Source organism: Fusarium solani, assembly GCF_023522795.1.
Source record: "Fusarium solani strain SB1 chromosome Unknown bctg00000004, whole genome shotgun sequence".
Lineage (NCBI taxonomy): Eukaryota > Fungi > Ascomycota > Sordariomycetes > Hypocreales > Nectriaceae > Fusarium > Fusarium solani.
In genome coordinates this window covers 3,237,960-3,252,754 of record NW_027072152.1, presented here as the reverse complement: position 1 = coordinate 3,252,754, position 14,795 = coordinate 3,237,960, and the positions used below count along the sequence as shown (strand labels likewise).

At 54.1% G+C, this 14,795-nt stretch overlaps 6 protein-coding genes across 6 annotated transcripts; 4 read left to right on the top strand and 2 right to left on the bottom strand.

Moving 5' to 3' along the window:
• Nucleotides 1-211: 211 nt before the first annotated feature.
• MRS44_008092 (uncharacterized protein) lies at nt 212-1,970 on the bottom strand (the record flags this gene model as incomplete). Its single annotated transcript, XM_065620775.1, has 6 exons — nt 212-316; nt 366-833; nt 902-1,233; nt 1,288-1,324; nt 1,377-1,401; nt 1,453-1,970. The coding sequence occupies 6 exons, from the start codon at nt 1,968-1,970 to the stop codon at nt 212-214; spliced, it is 1,485 nt and encodes a 494-aa protein (XP_065476847.1).
• Nucleotides 1,971-3,046: 1,076 nt separating this feature from the next.
• MRS44_008091 (uncharacterized protein) lies at nt 3,047-5,528 on the top strand (the record flags this gene model as incomplete). The annotated part of the gene is made up of 4 exons (XM_046270868.2): nt 3,047-3,091; nt 3,239-3,450; nt 3,522-5,089; nt 5,146-5,528. 4 exons carry the CDS (start codon nt 3,047-3,049, stop codon nt 5,526-5,528), a joined length of 2,208 nt encoding a protein of 735 aa, XP_046133885.1.
• Nucleotides 5,529-6,549: 1,021 nt separating this feature from the next.
• MRS44_008090 (uncharacterized protein) lies at nt 6,550-7,602 on the bottom strand (the record flags this gene model as incomplete). The annotated part of the gene is made up of 2 exons (XM_046269124.2): nt 6,550-7,078; nt 7,133-7,602. The coding sequence occupies 2 exons, from the start codon at nt 7,600-7,602 to the stop codon at nt 6,550-6,552; spliced, it is 999 nt and encodes a 332-aa protein (XP_046133886.1).
• An 858-nt stretch (nt 7,603-8,460) lies between these two features.
• Nucleotides 8,461-8,784, top strand: MRS44_008089 (uncharacterized protein; the record flags this gene model as incomplete). The annotated part of the gene is made up of 1 exon (XM_065620774.1): nt 8,461-8,784. One exon carries the CDS (start codon nt 8,461-8,463, stop codon nt 8,782-8,784), a length of 324 nt encoding a protein of 107 aa, XP_065476846.1.
• A 1,366-nt stretch (nt 8,785-10,150) lies between these two features.
• MRS44_008088 (uncharacterized protein) lies at nt 10,151-10,651 on the top strand (the record flags this gene model as incomplete). Its single annotated transcript, XM_046269123.2, has 1 exon — nt 10,151-10,651. One exon carries the CDS (start codon nt 10,151-10,153, stop codon nt 10,649-10,651), a length of 501 nt encoding a protein of 166 aa, XP_046133887.1.
• A 1,408-nt stretch (nt 10,652-12,059) lies between these two features.
• MRS44_008087 (uncharacterized protein) lies at nt 12,060-13,849 on the top strand (the record flags this gene model as incomplete). The annotated part of the gene is made up of 3 exons (XM_046278483.2): nt 12,060-12,214; nt 12,267-12,292; nt 12,345-13,849. 3 exons carry the CDS (start codon nt 12,060-12,062, stop codon nt 13,847-13,849), a joined length of 1,686 nt encoding a protein of 561 aa, XP_046133888.2.
• Nucleotides 13,850-14,795: the final 946 nt, after the last annotated feature.

Below are 14,795 nucleotides of genomic sequence, written 5' to 3'. Positions count from 1 at the left end.
AAGTAATGATATGCTCATGAGACAGCCTGGTTGTGGATAATTGGTTTCAAAGTAGCAGGTTTTCAGCGAATGCCTTCATGAATATATGAGAAACAATCTCTCTTTGACTTGAGCCTTCTATCCAAATGTATACCGATTCTTCCCCAGTGACTTGAGATGTATGTGTATATATATCCTGTAGTAGTATATGCCGTTGTAAATAATCCTGCCTTTACAACTTGGCCTTGGGAGTCTCCTGCTTCATCATGGTCTCGGCCACGATTCTCCTTTGGATCTTGCCCGTCGCCGTCTTGGGCATCACCTCGGTGAAGTAAACCTGGCCATCGTTAGCATCTCCCATCACTCTAGTGCAAGAGCAAACTCACCTTCTTGGGCACCTTGAACTTGGCAGATCGCTCCTCCACCCAGCCCTTAAGCTCGCTGGCCGTCAGCTTCTCGCCGTTCTTGAGAACCACCGCCACGCCAATGTCCTGACCGTACACCTCGTCAGGGATGGCAAAGCTGACGGCCTCGCTGACCTTGGGGTGGCGCGTCAGGACATTGTCCAGCTCGATGGGGCTGATCTTCTCGCCGCCCTTGTTGATGAGCTCCTTGATGCGGCCGGTGATGATGATATATCCGTCCTCGTCCTTCTTGCCCTGGTCACCCGTGCGGAAGAAGCCGTTCTTGTGGTAAGAAGAGGCGTTGGCTGAGGGGTTGTTGAGGTAACCCTTGGTCACATTCTCGCCCTTGATGCAGATCTCGCCCTCGGAGCCCTGGGACACCTCCTCACCCTGGTCGTTGAGGATCCTAACCTCGACGCCCTGGCCGATACCGACGGTGCCTGCCTTTCTCTTGGCCGGGGAAGAGGGTTCGAGGTCATCTGGTGCGAAGCCTCGGTCATGGCGTAGGCCTCAAGCACGGGAGCATTGTACGTCTCCTCGAGCTGCTGGAAGACGGTGGGCGACAGGGGGCTGGAGCAGGAGCGGATGAAGCGAATGCTTGGCTTGGGGTTCGGGGGAGGGTTCTTGAGCAGGATCTGGTGGATGGTAGGGACAGCAGTGTACCAGTTGGCCTTGTGGGCGATAAAGTCGACCCAGAACTCGGAGGCTGAGAACTTGGTGGGCACGACCATGGAGCCGCCGGTGAAGAGGGGCGCCAGGAGACCGCAGAGCAGGCCGTGGACGTGGAATAGAGGCATGACCAGCATGGTTCGGTCCTTATCGGTGAGCTGATATGTCTGCTTGATGTTGTCTGGTAGGGTCAGTCAGCGGTGTTTACTAATGACTGGCTCTCACAATGACATACGCATGGTTCGGGTTAGGTTACGGTGAGTGAGAGGAACCTAGAAATGTGAGATTTTGACCATGAATGAGTTTTAGTTATCATATACTCACCACCTTGGGTCGAGATGTAGTACCGCTATCCAGTGTTAGTGAGAGTGAGATATCAGGATATCATGAGATAACTAACCTAGTGTGGAGAATCAGAGCAACATCATCAGGCTCAGCAGTCAAGACCTTTTCCGTCTTGCCCTTCAGGAGGCCATAGTCCTTGACGTCCAGAGCAACCTCGCCCTTGGAGGTGTCCCAGTAGCACTCTGCGACGGCGGCATTGAACTTCTTGGCGGCCTTGACGCTGGGAGCATTGGCAGCCCAAGCACCCCGGGGAACGAGGACGATGGCGCTCTTGACGTCGTCAATGTAAAACTCAAACTCGTCCTGCTTGTAGTTCGGGTTGAGAGGCGCAGCGATGCCGCGCTGCCACGAGGCGGCCAGGAAGGAGACGATGAACTCGTACGAGTTGACGAGGGCGATGCTCACGGGCGCGGCCTTGGTGATGCCGAGGTCGGCGAGCTTGCGCTGGAAGGCGGCCACGTCGGCCTGAAGCTCCGAGTAGCGCTTGGTGAGGGCGTTGGGCTTGGAGGGCACGATGACGGCCTCGGCGAGGGGATTGCCCTGGTTGATGGCGGTTTGAAGGGTCAATGCCATGATTGCGCAAGATCAGGTGAATGGATGAAGGGTGAGTGAGAGAGCTCGGGATACGCAGGGCCGAGGGTTTAGCGGGAGTTGTTGTCCAGTAATGGGATGCGACCTCTTTGAGCAGAACGGAGTATTAACGTCAAGTCACGATGATGGAAAGGAAAAAGATAAAGATCAAGACAACGTTCAACGGGTTCAACTTTGTTAGCTCTCGGCTGCTCGCTCGCTGGTGATATGGGAACGGTGACGTGCTTCTTGGCTCGTCCGGGGGCCCCTCGGCTTCCATCCGACCGCCCACCGAACCCAGCCCGCCCCGTCCCTAGAGCCCATAATTACGGGGTGGGACGACGCGGGCCAGCCTGTAACAGCAGGGATACGGGGGAATTTCAGGGGATGCTTCCAGAACGAGTTGCCCTGGACACGGGAGGGAAGAGAGGAGCTGTCATGATATGGGGCATTTTGAGGCCCAACACGTCAGCTTTTGTATGCTTGAGGCTCTGGAGATCTCTCGTCATTGTGCATGCCCGGATAAAGCAGGCCGTTCTAGGGATGCTACATTGAGATACAACGGCACGAGCCATATATCTGCCTTTATCCATCCATCTCCTTCATAGCGGCTAAATTGATCCATGGATCTCGGAGCCTGGAACTGTCAAGCTCCATGTGGCTGGCGCCGGAAATCGGCAGGACCGTCTGGGCAGAAAAAGCCTTGGGTTAGACTTGGCCCGGGGCCATTAATTAATTGGCGGGGTTTTAGATGGACGTTAGGTTAGGCTGTTCTGGCTGCAAGCTGCACCTCCGCTGCAACTTAGGGGCATCAACGCCTGAACTCACCACCTACTCCATTGGGACAACCGCTCTCTCCCATCCTCGAGCTGCGCCTCCATCTTCTCCCCGCTGTCGTCTCCCCCGTCGCATCTACAGCTTCAACTTTACTAGTAGTTCCATTCATACACGATAGTCGCCTCGAGGTCTCCCGTCTCCATCTCCTTCCGGCCCTGCCATCACGTGTATGCCTCCTCTTCAGCGACCAACGATCCCCCTCCTCCCCGCTCTGATCCGACTACATCCAGACGTCGCCCATCATGGCTGAGGTGGACGAAATGCCCACCTTTGGCGCCGAGCTCAAGGTTGGTTGCCTCTTTATCCGATAATACCCTCGACTTGTTTCGCCTCTGGCTCTTGCTTTGGCATTGCTGGTTGCGCCCCCTGCAGATCCGACAACCGAGACTCGACTTGGACTTGACGTGGACTCGTACAGCTGACAAACATGCCAGGACGGCTTCAAACCCGCCAATGCCTGGGTCGGACATGGCATCGCATGGCTTGAAGATATCCAGCAGTTCTACCGAGAACGCGCTGTCATCGAGAAGGAATACAGCGCCAAGCTTACGGCCCTCGCAAAGAAGTACTTTGAGAAGAAGAATAAGAAGACGGCTCAGTTGAGCGTTGGCGATTCTCCTGCCATGACGCCCGGCTCGCTTGAGAGGTATGACAGGCCGAAGCTACCATCCGTCTTTCCGCGGTCCGGTTTGTGCGCATTCGTGCTAACTACGTCAGCGCCTCATTGACGACATGGACAACCCAGCTTACGACGCTCGAATCCCGCGCCGGCGAACACGATAAATATGCCAACAGCCTTGTATCCCAGGTCGCCGAGCCGCTCAAGTTCTTCGGCACCCGGTTCGAGGAACTACGCAAACGCCATGCCGAATATGCCGCCAAGCTCGAGCAGGAGCGCGACGGTTCGTATGCCGCCCTCGCCAAGACCAAGGCCAAGTACGACACCGTGTGCCAGGAGGTCGAGGCCAAGCGCAAAAAGACCGAGTCGCATTACGACAAGGCCAAGGCCCAGAGTGCCTACCAGCAGCAGCTCTTTGAGATGAACAATGCCAAGAACACTTATATCATTTCCATCAACGTTACCAACAAGCAAAAGGAAAAGTACTATCACGAATATATCCCCGAGGTTATGGATAGTCTACAGGACCTGAGTGAATTCCGAACGACAAAGCTCAACAGCCTCTGGACAGTTGCGACCAACCTCGAATCCGACATGTTGCAGCAGAGCAATGGCATGATTCAGCACCAGGGCACCGAGATTCTGAGGAATCTGCCGCATCTTGACTCCATGATGTACATTCAGCACAACATTGGTTCTTGGAGGGAACCTCCGGATAAGCAATTCGAGGCCAGCCCCGTCTGGCATGACGACGGCACAATGGTGGTTGACGAGACGGCCAAGATTTACCTGCGCAACGTCTTGAGCAAGTCTAAATCGCAACTGGGCGAGCTACGGAGGGAAGTGGATAAGAAGCGAAGAGAAGTCGAGGGCGTGAGACGCTTGAAGCAGCGAGTCCGAGAAGGCAAGGAGAAGAAGGATGAGGTCGAAGTTGTCCGCACCCTCTTCGCGATGCAAGAGGACCTTCACGCCGTTGATCGTCAGCGGCTGACGGCCGAGGTCGAGACGTCGACCATCACATCCGTTGTCGGCGATGTCACCCTCGGAGCTAAGAACCACAACTTTAAGGGTCAGACATTCAAGATACCTACCAACTGCGACCTCTGCGGCGAGAGGATCTGGGGATTGAGCGCCAAGGGCTTCGACTGTCGGGACTGCGGCTACACGTGTCATAGCAAGTGCGAGATGAAGGTGCCCGCCGACTGCCCTGGTGAACAGACAAAGGAGGAGCGCAAGAAGCTCAAGGCTGAACGCCAGGACTCCGCGAACAAGCTGCTCAAGCCGAGCGCCACCATGACATCGACGCACTCAGCCACTTCGGACGGGCCTGACCTCACCCGTTCCAACACCATGACCTCTCTCAGCTCACACTCGGCACGCCCGTCCTTGTCGGGCTCTGTGTCTGGGCAGCGCAGTCCAGCTGAGGAGACGCCTCCTGAGGTTGGTCCGCGACCAAGCATCTCGTCCAAGACGTCCAACACTGTGCGCAAGAACCGAATCATGGCGCCTCCACCAACAGCATACATCACAGATGGAGGAGCTAGCGCACCGAACGGTGGCGAGAAGGAGGAAAAGAAGGGCAAGATGTTGTATGCCTTCGAAGCGAGCGGCGACGGCGAGCTTACAGTACCAGAAGGCCGTGATGTGGTGGTACTTGAACCCGATGGTAAGTCTGGCTATCCCCTATCATGATCATGCCATGTTCTAATTGCGTCGCAACAGACGGCTCCGGCTGGATAAAGGTCCGCCTAGGCTATAAGGAAGGCCTCGTCCCAGCATCATATCTAGAAATAACCACCACAACCACGCCCTCAGCGCCAGCACCCGCGGCCAGGCCGTCATCCACGTACTCGACGTCCACCACCTCGTCGGTAACAGCCTCGACCAAGAAGAAGGGCCCTGCTGTGGCGCCTAAGCGCGGCGCAAAGAAGCTCCGCTACGTCGAGGCGCTTTACGAGTACACGGCACAGAGCGAGAACGAGCACTCCATGGCGGAGGGCGAACGCTTTGTTCTTGTGCAGGATGACCCGGGTGATGGCTGGGTCGAGGTTGAAAAGGCGGGCGTCACGGGAAGCGTGCCTGCGAGCTACGTCCAGGCTGTCTAGAGAACCAAGAGGGGGTGCAGGTGCGAGGCTTGCCGCCGGAGGATGGCGCGGCAGAGGACGAACAAGCTGTAGCTTGAGAAGTGGCAGTGTATATATGAACGGGTTGTGAGCCGGAGATACTTGCTGGGATTCTACCATGTGAGTCTTGACTTGGGAAGAGATGGTAGACGAAAAAAAAGTCAAGCCCAGAAAGGGGGGAGGTATTCGTGTACATTGTGGCATAGCATTCATGGGAGGGGAAAGTACATAACGCATCATCATCATGTTCATGAACATGCTTGTACCTCGGCCGTGGGTCCGTTTTGATTCCTCATGTTGCTGACGAAGTCGTCGTGCGTGGTGTCTTTGCCACGACCGAGCGTCCCGGGGGCACCCGGTGAGACCCATGAACTCAAAGCATCATAACAAACGAGACGAGATAAAAGCAGGGAAAATGAGATGAGAATAGTGACACAAGACTGGACGATTTCTTCATCCCGTCACGTATAGATTTCATGAAAAGGACAAAAAAGGTGGGAGGCAAAGGGGGCAACCCGTCTATATATATTACACGATTGTACATCAAAGTCCATCCATATTTCCCTCGACCCGCCTGCTCATCATCTCGTTAAAAAAAAAACCTGTAAACCTAAGCCGGTCCTGGGCATTCCGCCCTTTGGTCGTTCTCTTCGTCCATCGCTTGTGCGTGTGCGTGCAGTGTAAAATAGGAGGGGGATATCATCTCTTCCAGAGCCTTCAAATCAAACGCCACGCCGTAAAGGAGGAGGGGATAAAAAATATAACAGAAGAGCGCAAAAATGGGGGTTCGTATAAAAGCAAATGCAGTTCATCCTTGGGGGCAGCCCTGTGCCGTATATGGGACCAAACGCCGAGCGGAATGTAGCTGAAAGGGGGGAGGTCGTCCGAAGAGAACTGGTAGCGCAAAAACAGTCTATCCGCTGTTTAAGAGTTGCAGTCGCAAAGTTTCGTCGCGCAGGATTGAGCTGAGATTCGAAATCCACGCCTGGTGCTGATCGGTTTCCTAAATCATCTGTGCTGTCGGAGCTCCCAGGGTGTGCGGGCCGAGTCCATGACGCAGAGCATCTTGGAGCTCGGCGATCTGAGCCATCATGGCGAGCGAATGCTGTGACTGTGTGTCCATCTCTGCCTTGAGCTTCTCATTCTCTTCCTTGAGACGCTTGACTTCTTCGCGGAGCTCAACCATCTCCTCGCTGGCCTGGGCGCTTGAGCGGCGCTTGCGCTTCATGCCCACCTTCTCGGCATCGTTTTCGTCCGGAGATTGAGCGGTATCGGCCGGAGGAGTGGTCCCGTCGGGATTGGTGTGGACGCGGCGTAAATGTTCGTTCAGATTCTCTTGTCTCGAGAACCCCTTCCCTGTGTGTCGCTTGCAGTTCGGATGAGGGCAGTTGACTGTATTCTTGGGACCGCCATGCTTGCCGTGAACCTCTCGCTCGTGTCGGAGCAACCCGCCCGAGTAGGTGAACCCGGGGAGATTCTCGCATCCGTCGGCAGGACATCGATAGGGTCGCTCGTGCTTATCCATGTGCTTGCTGAGAAATGGTTAGCATGCGCTTAATATGGGTGGCAATATCGGAGAGACTTACTTCCACTCGCACTTGCGCGAAAATGTTCTCACTTCCTCCTTACACTCGTCGAGCGGGCAGTGGAATTTTCCGTCCGCTTGCTTCACAACATCTCGATCGGGCTTGGGAATCGGCTTGATACGGGACGCAGGAGGAGAGCCGGCTCCTGGCGATAGGTCCTTGTCTTCGGGTAGAGGGTCGAGAGAAGGCTCTTGCATCGTCGCCTGGATCGGAGAGGGGAAGGTCGAATGTGTTAGGTCGAGCCGTGTTGCTTCTTGGACGGCAGCGGCATCCTCAGGCATCATGCCTCGATCATCTCCAAGCACGCCTGTGTTGTCGGGAAGCATGGCCGCCTCGGTTGTGTAATGGCTCAGTTGTTCGGCGACATCGTTGTCGGTAAACCGCTGGTCGGCAGTGTGATCATGGTCGTCGCCGATAGGAGGATAGCCACCCTCGTGGATAAAGGTCCGGGGCTCGTACGCGACACTCATGGCGCCTACGAATTGATGTCGTCGAGACTCTGCTGCAGTAGATGACGCGGGTGTTGCGGGAAGCGAGAAGGCGATGTCGAGCCGTCGCGGGGCTATTTGAAGTCGTCGATGATGAGGAAGGAGGGTATCGAGTTGCGCTGTGCGGCGGAGTCGGAGTCCAAAAGGCCGAGTCGGATCAACGGTTATGGTAGGCCGTTATGCAGATGCGCTTCGATATGATATGAAATGTGATGGTGAGTGAAGCTCGGCTCGGATGGAGGCCTGAAAAATAGGGCTGGTATGAAGGTCGGAAGCCAACGGAAAACGGGGCGGAGCCAAGAGGCTTGACGTGGGTGGATTAGTCAAATTTGTTCACGTGATCGCGCGGAAGTGCGTGGCCAATGCGTCAACGTGTCAAAGAGGTACGTATCCGTAGGCTGTCAAGCATCAAGTGGCACCGGTTGAGCCGAATCGTTTCGTTTGTCGCTTGCCTTGCTTCATGGTACGTCGCGCCACGATGCGAATGAGGCTGTATTAGTAGGTATCCAGAGCCTTCTAGGCAGACAGCCTGATGACTCGAAACGGAAGGTCCTGACGGTCCTTTGGCTTGGAAGTCCGGAAGTGCGTAGAAAGACGTGACTCACGGCCGTGCCTCTTAGTGGCGCCTCGCGATGGAGGCGTGGGGAAGGGGGCAAGGCTGCGACGCGACTGTGAACGGCTGCACTAACAGCATGCAGAATGCCAATATATCGTGCGTCTCCGCCTTGCGCTGCCTGCTCCCGCTGAGGGAACCCGTTAGCTGTTGCCCAGTCTTTACTCAAAGACTGGCTGTACGGTTGGGTCCGATGCCATGCGAGCCACGCCAACCGCAGGCTCAATATGCTCCCCCAGCAGCATCTCGTGACCTCGTTCACGGTGTCTTCGGCCAAGCTGACTTTGCTTATTGGAGGGAGCTGGTCACCCGGCATCGACTTTGCCCATGTCCCACTCGGTGACGTGCACTATACACAGGAGCTGCCTGATCCCGGTTCCCAAGGACTTGAGGTTGCGTCAGGGTCGCGAGCTGGCGAGATCTGGCTGACACGTCCAAGCATGAAACTGTGTATCCAGATAGTCCCTATTGGACGTTGCGTAGCCAAGCGGACAGGGACCTGTATGTGTGAGTTTCCTGAAGGAGGCGAGGCAGAGGCCATGACTGGTTAGTTGGGCTGAGTATTGAGGGTCTGTCCCTCAGGCGCCTGAGTCACCTCGTCCTGTTGTTTGGTACTTTCGTTGGTGAGGCATCCAGTACCTGTCTGCAATGTGGCAAGTGTTGGCGCTGGACAACTTTGTCCAACGTGAAACCGCGAATGGGTCGAGATGATGGCCTCGGGCGCAACATCTGCGAATATCAGAGCAACAAGTTACAACCAAAGCTGGACCTGTCAGCGTGTTGTGGACTCATCGCGTTGGTATCCGGATGCGAGGGCTCCAGCATGTGAGTGGCACAAGGGGGTGACGACGATGGATGGATGTTGAGCCTGAGGCATTGGCGGCGGTCGGAATGGTCCCAAGGCTCCAAGGCCGTCAACAGCGACGCCCGCTAGAAAACACTCGAGTAGGGAGCAATTGATCCGCCATGGATAATTCCAGCAGAGATCGGAGCGACGGGTGTTGGTGTTGGTCCATGGATTCAATGTCGGTTGGGAGGGAGTGAGTGATGAGGGGAAATACGGGGACTGCAGGTTTGGAGACACCTTGTTGTTTTGGGCGTCTTGGTTCGTTCTAGGTTGTAAGGCACTTCTGCATTTACACCCGAAATATGAGGTTGAACTTCCCGTCGATACGGCCTGGCCTGCCTGCACAGGAGCCAACCCCAAAACAGCTAATGCTCCTGGACTGCAATACCACACAAATTGTGCACATCATTATTGGTGAGCATTGGAGGTTGCATTTCGGGTCGTCGCTGGTTGTTGGCCCATCGACATGAATTGTATTGGATCTTGTCTCCTTGGGTGGTAAATACATTTCGTCTATTGCTACCAACACCGGAACAGCACCAACGATATCATTGCACAACTTGTACGGTTTACAGTTTAATAATCATGCCGTTTGAGCTTACGGCGTTGATCGCTGCAATGAAGCGTTCCCCGCGTCCGATCATGAAGGAGGCCGCCGTCGATTGGTGCCAAGATGCACAAGCAGCGCCGCCGAAGGAGGTGGCTTGCTACCCCTTCCAGGCAGTTCACGATGCTTCACTGTTCTATCGCAGCGCTGCGTGAAGGCTCCTATTTGCTAATATAGGCCGAGATGCGCTACACTAAGAGGTTGCGCCGCAACACAGGTACTAGTTGTCTGAGGTCGCAAGCCACCTTGACGCTTCACTCATCGTTCGCACCATGGTAATTACTATCGATCAAGGGTTTGAAGTGTCTCAATCGATTATATATAGTGCGACCTCATGCCACGCTCCTTCTGTTCTTCATCAGCGTTCACTCTTCAACCTTTTCAATAATACTCACACTTAGGCATCTCGTCTCAACACTGCTCTTCACAGAAGCACATACACTCACATACACTCACATCCACAATGTCGATAAGCAAAATCTCCACGTGCCTCTGGTTCGAAAACCAGGCCGAAGAAGCGGCAAACTACTACGTCTCCATCTTTGCACCAGACTCCAAAATCACCACAATCCAGCGCTACTCCGAGGCCGGCAAGGAGCAGCACGGCCGCGAGCCCGGGTCCGTCATGGTGGTCGAGTTCGACCTCCGGGGCCACCACTTTGTCGCCCTCAACGGCGGGCCCGCCCCGTGGAAGTTTAGCGAAGCCATCTCCCTCATGGTCGACTGCAAGGACCAGGCAGAGGTGGACCACTTCTGGGAGAAGCTGGGGGAGGGTGCTGATCACTCTCGCCAGCAGTGCGGGTGGCTTGGGGACAAATTTGGCATCGCGTGGCAGGTTGTGCCGACCGTGTTGAAGGAGATGTTGAGCTCTGGGGATAAGGCGGCGGCGGACAGGGCGACCGTGGCTATGATGAAGATGAAGAAGCTTGATATTGCTGAGTTGGAGAAGGCGTTCAAAGGATGAGGCAACTTGACAGGCGCATCAGGTCTTATGATTTGTATTTCAACTTGTTATGATGTCTTTCAGACGATGGCCATGATACGGTGGACATCAAAAGATAGGTTTACGCAGAGGCTCAACACCATAAAAATACACAAGGCACCTCTTCAAGATTACGTACGTTCTATTTATTGCACCTTCATGAATTTGAGCCAATTCACATCATGTTGCGCTTCAAAGACGGTGGTCGACGGGGACCTACCCACCCAGACCAAGAAAAAAATGGCATACTGTAGGCAGGCAACGAGAACTCTGCCGGGCTATAGGAACGCAATTTAGAGCAAAATAAATAAATAAAAATATGAAATAAATAAATTATACTCTAAAGTCTATCTATAATCTTATATTTATCATCATAAGCCTTTTATGCCATGGTTCTGTGGATTAACAAGGTAGAGTACTTGCGAAGTATGCCGTTTTTTTCGCGGACCACTAGCCACTCAAGATCTTGTCACCCGCTGAGTGCCCGAGTGGGGACTTGAAGGGTTCACGAATGGTTCATGTCATTCCACCTTCTGGGACCCTGGCGACGAGCCGCAGGGAGATCCTAGGGATGCCAGAGCAAGACGAGACTTGAAAATTGTTTTGAGCCTCGTCATCACGCTACCACATACGTAGTTGGATTCGCCGTTGCTTGACCTTCTCCGAGAAATACCTCGGTGCCATGCCCCGAGATTCGGTTATTTGCCGAGCCGTCTATCGACTTGGACTCATGAGGCCGAGAGCGGCTTTTTATACCCGCGTGATGGTCTGCAGGAGCCAGGGCCGGTTAGATTCCGACCCAGCCCTGTGGATTAAGTGCATGGCCTGCTGTCGAAAGTGTTACCATCTCCATCACATCAGACCTCAAGTTGACAGCATGCCACGGGCTGAAAGGATGGAGAGAGGAGACTTATCCATGATAGCTAGTTACGTTAGACCTACTGCTACACGCATGTACTCTCGTATGACTCTATCCACAAGTATCCAGAGCAATCACGCTGTCATGAGCTCCCAAAGCTCTTCTCGTTGGCGGCTCCATTAGAGCTTTCCCCGGCCCACTACTGTAACTAGCTGTGAGCTCAATCCCCAATTATGCAGGCAGGGACAGTTGCTCCTTCGGTTTTAGCGGCCTAGATCGGCTCACCCACCCTCCTCCACCTTAATCAATCTTTTTTATCTCCCCCTCTCGATCCATTTTCTTCCCTCCAACATCAAACTTGTTTCTTGCTTCTTATTACTTTTCGAAGGAATCGCTTTAGAAACCCTCTCGGCTGGCATTGCCTCTCTTCCATCTACACTCGCATCAGACTGCTGTCACCAACGCTGAGCTTTCTTCATATCGCCTGCAACAGACTTATAGCACGCTCCTCCATTGCTTTCAAGTCCGAGCATGGCAGAACCGGCTCCCAGCTCGCTCGCTAGCGATGGCCTGCATGATGAGCAGGCTTCAAAGCATCAGCACCCTACCAATGTGCTCGTGAACCAGGAAGAGGGGAATGCCCGAGAGGGTGACTATGATATGGAGACTGTCGAACGTGTGTATCGGTATGTGGCCGCAATCTCCTCTTGACGAACAGTTTACTCACAAAAACTACAGAAAGATTGATCTCCGCATCATTCCTGGTTAGTCCACATCTTCAAAATGGACAGAATTATATGCTCATCAGATTCACAGCTTTTTGGATCCTCTACTTCCTCTGTTCGGCCATCAGATCCAACATTGGAATTGCTCAGACCATGAACAAGGATAAAGGTCATGACCTCATGACTATGCTTGGGTTGACTCCTAAGGATACTTCGACTGCTCTCGCTCTGTTCTATGTCGCCTATGTCATCTTCGACTTCCCCTCCAACCTGGTCATGAGCAAGCTCAGCCCCCGTCTCTGGATGGCCCGTATTGTCTTCGCTACTGGCGTCGTCGGTGCCTGCTTCGCTGCTGTCCAAGATCCCTGGAGCGTCAAGCTTCTTCGATTCTTGCTCGGCTATCAGCTATCATTGGCCCGCAGGCTTTCTACCTCATGTGGCCCGGCATGGCTTTCTACCTCTGGGAAGAGAACTCTCTTCTATCCTCCTTCGCGAACTGCCGGGAAGAGAATTGGAATGTACTTTACGGCAGTGGTGCCGCTCAGGTCCGCTGGATGTTTCTGCTACGGCCTTGTGGTCGGTCTTGTGTCTGCGGGCTTCCAGCTCATGGACGGCAGTGGTGGCCTTGTCGGTTTCCGCTGGATGTTTCTCATCTACGGCCTTGTCGCGGTTGTCTTGAGCTTCATCCTCCTCTGGTGGCTCCCTGATCGTCCTCTTGCGCCTGGCCAGACTCGACCTCGGACTGGCATCTTCAAGTGGCTGCCTCCTACCCCTGAGGTCCTCAAGGGCCAGGATGCCATCATCCACTACCACGACCTTCGCCGTGTCTACCACTCTCGTCCCTGGACTGCCAAGGACCTCCTCCACGTCCTCGTTGATTGGCGACTCTGGCCTCTGACCATGATGTACTTTGGTGTCGTCGGAGTTGGTATCGGCACTCAACTGTATGGCTCTGTCATCATCGCCTCCATTCAGCCTGGCTCTAGTGGTGTCAAAGTGAGCTTGCTGTTTGCTCCTATCTGGATCATGGATCTTATTGCGATCCTCATCGTCACGCCCATCTCGGACCGCTTTCATCGATCTCGCCCATACTTTTTCGCGGCTTCCGCTTGCATTCAGATTGCTGGTCTTCTCACCGTCACTCTGGCTACCAACAACGGTTGGGCTCGCTACGGTGGTCTTCTCATGGTCGGCTTTGGCCTCGGCCCTACTGTCCCCATCTGCATGGCCTGGAGCTCCGAGATCTTCCAGAAGCGCCATGGTGAAGTTGGAGTTGCCGCCGCCACCGCTCTTGTCTCTGGCCTAGGCAACCTAGGAAGTGTTGTTACTACCTATGCTCTCTACACTGGTTGGCCCGAAGACGCTGCTCCTGGACCTCACCAGTACCGCAAGAGCAACTACACCATGATTGGAATTCTATGCATGAGCATCCTCAGCGCCTTTATCATGAAGGCTCTCCTCACTATTTTCGGCAACCCACCCAGCACCAAGCTCCAGGACGACTCGTCTAGTGAGTTTGACGACGGGGCGGCTCGACGGGAGGCCCACGAGCGTGGCTTTGGCTCTCTTCCTTGGAAGAAGGCCAACCGTGCTTAATCCTCTTCAACACCAAGAGTCGTTCGCCTGAACTTGATCTTCAACCATCGCCTCCGGCCAACGACCAATTCACTTCTCTACGGCATGTATTTCAACCTACGTGCCAGCTATTTCCCACGTAGCATCTCTCTTACTGAGCATGCTTTTATGACATCCACTTCACTATTTTGCCATGGCAAAGGCTCAGTCACTGAACCTTTAGGGCGTCGCTATATCTCAATGCTTGACCTGTTCTGCGAGTCATTCATAGCGACGGCCTCAACAGCAACGTGTTTTACGGAAGACTCTCCGACCTTGCGATGGACGTGGTGACAATGCTTCAGCGCTATTACCTCGCCCTCCGTCAGGCCAGACCCTTCCCGAGCATTCACGCCTTGCCAGGATTATCGTGCTTTTTCTTTTGCTTCGGCATTCATTTAACGCATCGTTTTGCTCTTTATGATACCCCATCAGCGTTTGTACACGCTGTCCTACGAGTTTCATGTCCCCTCGGCAGCGAAAGTGCTACTACGCCATCGCTTTGCGGATAGTGTGTTGAACCAGGGCCCGCGGCGACAATGCTGCTGCGCTATCGTTTGGCGGGCTCTGTGGGCGTTTAAACGTGTTGATTTTTTGGAAGGTGGAAAAAGGAATGTGGCCGTTATGGGCCAGGTGTGTTTGGGAGATGGTGTATATCTGTCGCATTGTTCAAGACTAGAGTATAGCTTGTATAAGACATGTTGCTCCCGCTTAGTGTTTTCACATGTTATTTGTGCACGAAACGATGAGGCAATCTCTGCCAAGATATCTGATACCAACCCGTCGTTTTGAATGTTTAGCCAAACGGAGAGAAACAGGAGGCAATAACTTGGCAAATAGCCCTGACTACTCACTCTACAAGTTGACTCCTGAATCATTACAGCTTTAGCCTTTAGAGGACTCGACATGCACTTGAGGTCATTCACCG